An 11,962-nucleotide genomic window follows, 5' to 3' on the forward strand; every position below is an offset into this window, starting at 1 on the left:
TGGTCTTGTCGTCATAGTAATTCTATTGAGAACAAATCTCGAACGAATTTGAGTCCATCTGGTGTTTTCATTGTAAAAAAAAAGAAAAGAAAAAAAAAAAGACAAATTGAAGGTACCGGCAAAGCAGATACAAAGAAGCACGTGTGCCTCTCTATATGTGTGTGTGCGTGTATGTGTGTATATATATGTGTGTGTGTGTGTGTGTGTGTGCGTGCGTGCGTGTGCGTGTGTGTGTGTGTGTGTGTGTCTGTGTTTGCTTGTTATATGAATACATCGACTATATTTGATGAGTTAATAATCTGGAAGAACTTATATTACCCGTCATGATAAAGATGTATTTTGCTTACAAAGATTGTTTTTTTTAATAGGACCAAGCAAAGAGGTACTGAAAAAAAAATTCGCTGTTCATCCACTCTTTGAAGGCCGTTATTCAACAGTATTCAGTTTCATTTCATAAAATCCATTAAGATGATATAAGGCTGCACACTAATGCATAGTAAATTATTCAAACAATGTTGAAAAAAAATCACACATGTTCTCTTTTCGACGGATTAATTACTCTGATTGTTCCTAGATAATGGTATTGAAAGAAAAAAGGTGCGGTGTTTATTCATATGCAAATTAAAACGCTCAGATATAATTGCTTTCTCCTTCTGTCTGTATAGGCGGAAGAGCTGGAAATAGCGAACAAACCATATGCAGCGGAGCCGTGCGTCAATCCGTTTGTCTACGTCAGAGGTTGTATACTGCCTGGACAAAGGCAACGCTTCAAGACCAAAAACTCCCAACAACTGCAGGTAAAAACAAACAAAAAAACAAAAATCAAGATGAATCCGTCGTTTTTGATGCTGCATACCTAGTATTATAGGCATATAGACTGATCAAAACTATACTGATCAGGCAATAATAAGCCACGATAATCGAGTCACGTTTTCATGTTTGTTGTTGTTGGGTTTTTTTTTTTTGTGTGTGTCTGTTTTTTGAGAGATGATGTGCGCAGAGTGACGTTCGTTTGCCGGATGACATTGTAAGAAGCTTACAGGTTGATACCATATGGAGAGTTATCCATGGAAACTACCACCCTTGTAAAACTCCTACGTGTTATTTTTCTCGGACACATTCACTATCGACAATGCCAGGGAGGGATTATTTTGTCATTGAGACTGAGGTGAGAGCAATTCTCCGGTGATGATACCTCTATAAGGTAACACAATCATAATCATCATTCTCACAGGGCACTATTGACAGGTGATTATCTTCGCGGTAATTGTCCATGCGTATATTCATTATACTTTGTCTATTGACAAGCACGTCGACGCGGAGAATTATTTGGTTTTCAGCTGTCATTATTCTGCGGAAAGTCGTTCTTTTGCGATATTTTTCCCAGGATGAATTCACATTGACAGAGAGCCTGTGGCCTTGTTGAGAATCTCTGTAGGATAGATCAAATTGATCTGCTATTTCACGAGATTGCAGATTGGACGAAAATCAAACCTCTGGGATCATTACTATAGTGCGTTATTTCTTTCATGTTGATGGGCTAGAGTCAATCGCAGGAGAATAAAAATTAACACATTTTCTCTCATCTTTTGAATGACGCTAGAAAGCAGTGTAAAATAGTATATAATATTTCTTATCGAGTCACATTCACTTTTAGCTTCCTGTGTGCCAGAAGGCTTGTCAGTTAGAGTTATTTCTTCATCTTCGTAATGGTTGGAAACATTGTGATGGTTCATAATAGAGCTTTTGATATTTACGCCTGGTTCCTGTCGTTTCACTTCTTTATGACATACCCGTGTATCATGACAAGTTATTCTGAAAATGCATAAATTGAGCTTATTTTCATGATGCAGTTTTTTATGTCAATTTCATGCAAAAAGCCACGGGGCCTGATTTACTGGCGACCGCCAAAGCACGCGACTGCAGCTCAACGAGCCGATTATTTCATCAACCTGTACTATTTACACGAGTGTTGACTTATGCTTATTATTACAGCGTATGAATATTTTAAGAGCTACCCGTGACGAAGCAAGAGACGTTGATTGAAATACAAATTGTGCTTCTATGGATTGCCTAGTGGCACTTGAAGTTTTGACGATGCAATATCTTTCAGCATCGTATATTCACATCTGTCAAACTAAAAGGAGAAACAAACATCTCTCGCTCCACCCAAAACACACTAGCACAAACACACACACACACACACACACACACGCACACACACACACACACACACACACACACGCACGCACACACACACACATACACACACACATACACACGCACATTTTTGTTTTTCAAGAATCTTTATTTGATTTCTATAATTGTACATTAAAAGGCATTCATCTTAAATTTATGCAAACAATATACAATTAACAATATCAATCAAACGAAAAGCAATCAGTCAGTACGTGACCCAAAGATCATAACATGTATATCTTAACTTTATATTGACGCTTTCACTTACACACACAGAAATACCCTCCTTACCTATATACCCACTCCAAATGCTGTTCTAGTGTTCCCGCCCATATCATTATCATACACTTCAATCAATAGTCATAAATTCCATATCATATTCATGCCCTATGTTAATGAATGCACGAATAAATTTAAACACAAATCTAGGCGTTAGCAGTAAGCAACAGAGAAAAGAAAAAAAAAACCAAAAACGTAAATTTGAACCACTGTGAGACTAATCTATCTCCTTAAAACCCCATACGCGCTCTATCAATCAAATGAACATCAAAAAACTTCATTTACTAAACTATTCTTTTTTTAAATAACATATTGAAACTTAATTAAATACAAACCTAATTTTCCTCTCAAAATTGCCACGTTGTCTTCTTCATTATTTGTATACTGTTCTTTTCTGAATTGTGTTAAAGGATGGTACTGTATGTCTTGACTTTAACAATAACATATTTCTATACATAATCAAAGAATTGTCAAACATCCTTCTCACTGAACTACCGAAAAATCCTGCAAATATGTCTGCCCAGTACATACCTGGAATTTCCACAAGATCGTAATATGATATTAAAATTTTCCTCGTATCTGTAATTATCTGAGAAAACAAAAGTACATGTTTGTAAGTTTCTATTTCTTGTTTGCAAAAAGAGCACGCACTATTTGCTACAAAACCAAATTGCAAAAGTTCTTCTTTAGAATAAATCGCTCTTACAATGTATGAATACTCTCTAAAAAAAAGGTTTTTGAGTGATCCCTGAGGTCACTCTAAAACTAGTGAAAATGAACATTTTCACTCAAAATTCACTCCAATTTCACTCTAAATTCACTCTTTTTTGTATTCACTCCTGCAAGAGTGAATATTTTCACTCGATTTTTCTTTTTAGAGAGATAACTAGAATTTAAATTCTCTGCGTTTACTGCCAAGAGTTGTAGATCTTGGTTTAAAAATACTTCTTTGATTTTACTTTCTTCAGTAAACTCAAAACTGTTTTGACCATCTTATTGATATCTTCAAATCATACATTTTTTTTTTTTTGCAAATTGTTAATAAGAAAATCATACAATTTCCATGAATTTACATCTCTTAATGGTATTCTTTGCCCTAAAATCTTCAATTCTAAATAAAACGTAACCATAGATCTCTATGCTGGAATTTAACACCCATCCTCTCATTATCCTTTCATTCTTAAAATGATCTGGTAATATTTGTAAATACCGATAATTGTTAACAAATCAATGCTGATCATACCCAGATTAAAAAAAAAAAAATATTATCTGTCTTGACATGATCGTTATCTAATATGTTATCGATATTATGAATTCCTTTTCCATGCAAATTTTGATTAAAGAACATCTTCCTTTTTAGATAGATTATTTTTATTATAAAAAATAATCGGGCTTCCAAAATACAAATTCACCATCTATATTCCTGCACCCCGAATCTCTTCCCACATTTGTGCCATAAAATATCCATACAAATTTGCGGAATTTCAAATTTCACACAATTCACACACACTCACACACACACACACACACACTCTCTCTCTCTGTCACACACACACACACACACTCTCTCTCTCTCTGTCACACACACACACACACACACTCACCCACAAAAAAAAGATAGAAGGAATCATAATAATACCTATAAGTGCTGCTGTAATCAAGAGAGTAAATATTAAAACTGACATCGGGTTCATATCACCCCTTACTAGAAAATGTGATGCTCCGATTTTTCCCCTCAGCTTGCTGTTGATGAAAATAGTGCTCCCAGGGGTAACAATGGCAATTTACCACTCAAGTGGGATAAAACAAAGGAAGGCAAAGCAAATGAGAAAACATAATGCATCGTGTAAGAGCTGCTCAATTACTTTTATTCCCACATTTGCTGGGCGGTGCACAGTGCAGCAGACGGAATAAATGTCAGTTATTTTATCGCAAGAACTAAGTGGGTCCCATTGCTACTTCCCATTGGGATGTCGTGCCCCGTTTCCATTTATAACGCCTGCACGCTGGCAAAGGCTAAAAGCGATAAAAATGATTCAGTGCATTTTTTTTTCAAACAGGAGCGCGAGTAGCGAAAATACAAACGAAAAGGCAAAAGAGAAGGGGTGGGGGGGGGGGGGGGGGGAGAAAAAAAGACCAGACGCCAGAAAAGACCAGCCGGAGATTACTCCCTGCTCTGACCCATGGAAATATTCGACACGGAAAAAAAAAGTGATGACACTCTTTTTTTATGAAACTTGCGATATCGAACTGGTCTTTAGATTAACCCGTTCCGCACTGAATTCTGAAATGTCCATAGACTTAATACGCACGCCACTGCAGGTTCCCGTAAGGAACGGGTTGAGAGCTGTTGTCGTGATTACTGTGCCACACTTGGTTCTCCCATCAAAAATCATGCATTCTTATTTCATGTACAAGGCAGTTTAGTTTGTACAAAGAGCTGGGTTAGTAGCTCTTTGGTTTATATCTCATCAGTGCTCATTCGCGTTCTTCGTGTTCCACCTCCTTCTTTCTTCCCCCCCCCCCCTCCCCGCCACACTCTCCTCATCCTTCTCCGTACCATACCTCCCCACCCCACCCCCTCTCTCTAACTCTCATCAATCTTGCACAACAGAATCCAGTTTGGAACGAGGAGTTCATCCTCCAAGACATCTCCTTCTCTGCTGTGTGGCAGCTCACCCTGCGTTTCACCCTGGTCTACCGGGCCGGCCCGGGCCAGCGGCCAGCACTGGCTGCTTTCTGCAGTCTACCTCTACGTGATCTCGAGCTTCACCAGCCAGTCGAGAAGACTCTTTACTTCATCCAATCCAGTAATCAACAGGTCTGCTTAATATTATGCATTTATATGATCGAGACAATATGTTTTTAGATTTAAAAAAAAAAAGCGCAGACAAAAAAAAAAACAACAACAAACCGCAACGCAGCACTGAAAACCCCCATCGTCTCCTTTTCCCCTTCCCAAGCCACAAAGAAAAACAAAAACAAAAACAGACTAACAAGCAAAAGTGGATGAGAACCAGTATGCCGATTGACTGCAATAATGAATTTCCTGACTTGAAGCCGTGGTGCAGTATTCTAAATTCATTTCCATTTTGTCATTGAAGATTCCCTGAGCTTAATCAAAAAACAAAACAAAAACAAAACCAAAAAAAAAAAACAAAACATACAGATTATAGCCTTAAGGAATTGCAATTAGCTAACGCCGGGCTGCTGATTATTCAAACCTGCTAAAATGTTTTGCATATTAAAATAATGTCAAACACTTAACACTTTTTAAAATACATGTACTTTAACACTAAGTCTTATTAAACGCCCTAATACCCAAACCGTACTTGCCAGACTTCACAGCTATGAATAGGTCTGATTTCTCACAAAGATATAGCCTTTTTGATTATCAAAAAATAAGAAGACAATATGAATGAAACCAAAAAGTAAATAAAAAAAACAACAACAGCAACTAGGAAATCCATTGTCTTCTGAAGGTTCCTCTCCGAGATGCTTCGATCCGCGATAAATATCTCGCTGTAACCTTCAATAGAACGAGAATCAACCCAGCAACTATACACAAACTTTTCGAAACTCACAGTCTGTCCATGTAGGGTCATCAAAAGATGCATGTTGAGGTAGGAATAATTCGAGTGTGCAGATTAGACTATGATTCCTGACTGTTTCACTACTCAAAAGATACCGCATAAGTTTTTCTCTCTTTTTTAACCTTCATGAACTACTGAAAGTAGTCCTTAGGTAAATGACGTCAGTTAGTCGCCTTGAAATAGAGGAGTTCTAATGGCACAATATATGACTATGAATTGAATGAAGCGATAGGCATACTAAATAAGATGCCAATGCAGTGTATGGTTTACCCATTTGACAATATTAAAATGAACAGAATGATTATTGCTATTTTTTTAGTCAGTGTTTACAATATCAATGTCGCTAGTTGTATATTTCACAAAAGATAATACTTTTCTGCCTTTACTTTTCCCTTTGTTGTACACTCTTGACCGCTGCCGATTCGCGGTAAATGAAGACCGAATTAATGCTGAAAGAAGATGTTAAGGACTGTTTTACAACTCAAAAGAAGACGCATAAATGGTATTTGCCACAGACAAGTCCGATTCGTATTTCCGTACAAGGCTTGCTGACGAAACTACTATACCTTTCGATGACTTGAATGACTAATTAGCATTCACACCTTTGTGTTCGATCCACGGTCGACAGTTTGCTTTACATTAGCGTGAGAAGCGATCAGTATTTCTCTCGGTATGATGTAAAGAAAATCCTTAGATTTCCAAATGGACTCGCTTCAAATCAGAGCTATTCACTTCGTATTTCGTTTCTTCTCCCTCTTGTTTCCAGTCGCCACTTGGTGACATTCATCTATCAGTGTGCTATCAGCCGGATTCCTACCGCATCGTTTTTCTTGTTTACGGGGCTCGAGATTTACCACGCAGCACCATCATTGGAACATTACGTAAGTGGGTTGCCATAGAGACAGCGCCATAAAAACGCTTGGCGGTACAATAATAAGTCATCTCCTGGAGATTGATGCAGACGATGGATGGGGGCTTTACATTAATGCATCCTCGTGGATCTTCCACGCCACGCCTGCCTCGACTGCAATACTAACTAAGGAGGTGAAGAAGGGGGGGGGGGGGTGCCAATAAAAATCAAGGAGACACTGGTTGCTCTATACGCTGCTGATCTCCTCAACACAGCAACAATCAAACAAACTTCTCAATCTCTATACAGGTATTGATGGGATACCACTGTGTGCCTCGTACTAAACGCATGATACACAAATTACAGGTGCTGTAACATGAGGCTGAAGTTGACCAATATTATGGATAATGATTGTGTGTGTGTGGGGGGGGGGGGGGCGGGGGGGGGGGGGACGTACGAACCAATCAATCCGACGGGGGCTGCAGTACCACCACACTTTTGGCTCGTCAAAAACAAAAACAAACAAAAACAAAAAAAAAAAGGAAAAAATCGAAAAAAGAAATGGGGGAAAAAATCACAACACCCATGAATTTCAGTTTCCAAAGATTCCGCCCTTAGATTCTTCCCGTCTAGATGGTCTTGACCTTGACCATCCCCCCAGGCCCCCCCCCCCCACATACACACACACAGTAAAAACGTTCCGTGGCCCCTGTATTATTAGTATTCTCTTCTTCTTCGTCTTACTATTATTGTCATTATTATTATTATTATTGTTATTATTATTATTATCATTATTATTATTTTATTGCTATTATCATTATACTACTACTACTACTACTACTACTACTAATAATAATAATTATATTATTATTATTATTATCATCATCATCATCATCATCATCATCATCATCATCATCATCATCATCATCATCATCATCATCATTACTTTTGCTTTACCAGATTCCTGCACGCGAATTGAAATGTTGTATAACGACTGGCGACTGAGTAAGCAGAAAACACACTTGGTGCGTGAGACGCACGACCCATCATGGAACGATCAGCTGGTCTTCACTTTGCCCGAGGGCAACAGCCGACTCCAGGGCGTCACCTTCGTCGTCTCGCTCGTCCACCGGGACGTTGTCAAGGGCGGTCACGTGGTAGGACGGGTGAGTAACGTGGAGGGCGGGACTGATGTCGTATTTTTTTTTTCCGTGTCGAGACCACTATTTCGCTGCCTTTTTCTGTTCTAACGATAGACACTCCCCTTCATGTTCACTTTCGTCACACAGCTTTGCAAGCGAGTTGCATTGATAATCACGGTAAATGAAACTGAACAGAAAAGTTTTGACGAATGAACAAAAAAAAAAAAAAAAAAATGAATGACGGCCTCAATTCCAGATTAGCAAAATACTTGAGTTGAGGATGTCATCACCTTCAAATACAAACGTCCACTATTTTATAGCATGCACAATGTTATCATCACTTTTCCATTTTGAAGTCGATTCGAACAAGAGAAAAAATATTCTTCACATCATTGATAATAATCTGATGTTAACGGAGTTTAGCAATGTGTTTGTTAATGTGCGTCCGTAAGTGTGCTTGTATCTGTGTATTACTCTTGTCTGTTTTTTTTTTGTTTTTTGTTTTTCTGCTACCGCTTAGGGAAATTTGTTGTTGTTGTTTTTTTGCATTTTTTTTTGCATTTTTTTTGCATCTTTTTTTCTTTCTTGATGAGGGGACTGCATTCTAGAAGCTCTGCTTTTTAGCAGTCCCCTCCATTTCCAGCAACATCGTTTATGTATTTACCACAGTGACGTAACAGATATTTGTATCTCTGTTGATAATTTACCTATATTTTTCTTACAATGTTATTCTGTTCATCGCATTGTGGTACTGATTTCATGACGTCTGTGTATATGAGTGTTTCTTTGTATTTGTTATTTGTTTGTTGGAAGTGAAATAAAATCAACTTGAACAACTTGAACTAGCAATAATTTCTATAAACGCTTTTCACGATAAAGCACTGGGAGGGTAGTAAGGAGCTTACATTATCCCCTAAACGTTTCTGTTTTTTCTTTTCGTAAGGCACTGAACCACATCTGTAATCTCCACAAAAGTCCACAAAATTTAAGTTTAAGTCGCAATGTTTGTTAGTGAAATGTCAGGAATTTACCTGTCCTTTGAATTCCCATCTTTTCGATTGGAATTCACCCTTTTTTTCCGTCCCTTAGATCTAAACCATTGACTCTGATAACCAGATGTTGCTACATATCAACTCTGTGGCGAATTATACCATAACTCGGGCAACGAACTTGAGACTGCCTTCTCATTTCTCATGTTCACGCGGATGTTGCCACGATTCCAAAATATCAATCACTAGATGAGGCTTCATAATCGCCAAGCTCCATTCAGCTTGGTCACAGGAAAATCACATTTTTTCTTGAACCTTGTGAAGAGCTGTTATACGTCCATTCGAATTGGTATTTTTTTTTTAATGCAATTGAAACAATGAAAAACAAACAGACCCCCCCCCCCCGCGCGGTAAAAAGATAAAAAATCTGACTATAAAGGCCATTTGCACTTTTTTGAAAGTTCACCTTCTAAGCTTTATCATAATGCAACGTACAATGTTCCACCATCTACATCCACTTATTGCTGATATGATTATGATCTCCGCGTTCATTCATTTTCAGCTGGAATTAGGGTGGTCGTCGACATGCGAGGAACTAGAGCACTGGGTCGACATCATGAGGACGCCAAACAGACCCATCGCCTCGTGGTTGGCACTCCAGAGTCCAGACTGAAAGGGCCGGCCCTTGCTTCTTCGACCTGTGATCACAACCCTCCCATCACGGAGTCTCCACACAATATTGGTCGCGGGTACAACTCGATCGAAGGCATTCGAAGTGATCCAGAACTTTCTTTTTAAAAATTCATTTTGTCGGCCAGTGGGGATAAGAGTTTTGGTAACACACAGACATGAATTACTGTAAATTGAGGCAAACATAAAGCAAGATGGCAAAAAAAAAAAAAATGCAAGAAACAGGACTACATCCATTGCAAATGCCGTCAAAAAAAAAAAAAGAAAGAAAAGAAAACGCCCATAGAGTCAAACAAAAGTTATTTAAGAAGGCGTTTCATAAGGGAAATTTTTCAATACTCTCCTCCTTTTTAACCTGATATTACTAATTTGTACTTTTAACAGCAGTCATTAATTTTTGGTTAAATTTTCTAGAATCAATGGTAGCATTTCTGAATAATCTAACTTAAGTATTTTCTAGGCACTTCAACCTATACTGAACTGTCCTCTTGATAACTCGTCTGTTTGCGTATATTGTATGTTCGATGAATTCCCTGCGTCAAATTGACGATCGGAAAAATATAATGTATTTTGGACGTGTGTCTATCTTGTCAACAAGGCACGTTATGAATACTTAATGAGGTCAAATTGGCGAAATTATTATGTGCTTCAAACGCGACACCTCTTTCTGCCGTTTTCGTAATCGCTCGGAATATTTTGTCGAGTTGTTTTCGAAGACGAATAATCCATTTTCATGAGATTGTTATTCCTTATTGATTTTTTACTTTTTGCTGCAATTAACACGAATAACGTGTTTATTTAATAGACCTTCCCATTACCATTTTACCAGTATGATTCTATTAAAGAGTAGGGAATTTCATCAATAAGAATTGGTTAGAATTGGTTACAATTAGAACTCATTTAAAAACTGTCTTCTTAACATTTTTCATTCAGTTGAGGAGAATTCAAATGACCATTGACATAAACATTCAAAGAGCAAAAATAGGAGTTATTAGTTTAAAGCAATGATCCTGCGATTTTAAGATTTTGTCAATCGAAAGTCTAAATAGGGTGATTCACATAAAAAACGCGTTAAAACGCCATTCAAATTTGCTATGGCTTCCCACTTGCAAGCGCGTTCCGGAGGAAAACATATTTGATATTCAGGTACTGAATTTCGTTTACACCAGCCAAGTGCAACCAGTGGTTTAATCGCTCCCAGACAAACCTGCCCAGATGCCTAACAAGCCAAGAAATTGGCAGATGAGAAGACTCTGACGAAAACAACAACAACAACAACAACAACAAAAACAACACTAACAACAACAACAACAACGAGGAAAAAAAAAACACAAAAACAGCCGCACGTTAAACAGGATGCAACATGGCTATGCATCCACACCCCACCCAAGTATACAAGTGATCGTACATCTGTGAAGTAGACATGGCTGGGTTAACAAAATTGAGACTTTCGACCAACAATGATGGCATGATCATCTAAATAACGCAAGGCTGTTGAATTTAATTTGAATGTAATGACAAAATTGATTAGAACTATGCATGAGATCTGAAAATGTTGATCGAAAAACAGAAGTGGAAAAGAAAGAAATCAAGTAAAATACATGTATTGCTAACGGTAATGTTGCACGAATTGATTGCTAGGAATACCAATCTGTATTCTTTGAAAACGAAATTTAAACTTGTTTTCCTGACTTTATCATGCCTTGATCTCGACTAGTGTAAAAGTGAAAGAGATTATCGCAATATCGAGATATTTAAATGATTCTCATTTCCACAAAACTGATGATTCGAGCCATGCGAAAAAGCGACTGAGGAGAATCGCTGATACCCGAATGCTTGTCAACGAATTGGAATGGAATTTTTGTCAAATTGGGTGAAAAGAAAAAAGAATGTGAGCTCATACAAATCTCTGTCATTTTAAAGTCTTTTAGAATGTTAAGTCTGAATCAATATTATGTTCATCGTTAAAGTAACCCAGCTATCACTGGCTACTGACATGACTGATGTTAAAATGCCTGAAGATAATGACTCAAGATCCATGCTTTATCGATCCAATCAAAAGAAAAAATAATGGGCTATCTCCATTGCAGTGAACTGTTAAAAAAAAAAAAGTGTTGTGTATGCTCATGTACTGTCCAATTGGATAAAATATGGACAAACGTTGCATGTATCAGGGACCAATGGTGCAGCCATTAAAATATTCGATCTGTACAATGTGAA

The 11,962-nt window shown here is 37.8% G+C and overlaps 1 protein-coding gene across 1 annotated transcript in view; it reads left to right on the top strand.

Moving 5' to 3' along the window:
- Positions 1-9,725, top strand: part of LOC140236977 (uncharacterized) — a 76,348-nt gene extending 66,623 nt beyond the window's left edge. The window contains exons 8-12 of the mRNA XM_072316930.1: positions 666-797; positions 5,093-5,299; positions 6,838-6,952; positions 7,882-8,087; positions 9,615-9,725. Of these exons, the coding sequence (XP_072173031.1) occupies positions 666-797; positions 5,093-5,299; positions 6,838-6,952; positions 7,882-8,087; positions 9,615-9,725 (771 nt within the window). The remainder of the gene's footprint in view (positions 1-665; positions 798-5,092; positions 5,300-6,837; positions 6,953-7,881; positions 8,088-9,614) is intronic.
- The last annotated feature ends 2,237 nt before the right edge of the window (positions 9,726-11,962 follow it).

This window comes from Diadema setosum, chromosome 1, assembly GCF_964275005.1.
Source record: "Diadema setosum chromosome 1, eeDiaSeto1, whole genome shotgun sequence".
NCBI lineage: Eukaryota > Metazoa > Echinodermata > Echinoidea > Diadematoida > Diadematidae > Diadema > Diadema setosum.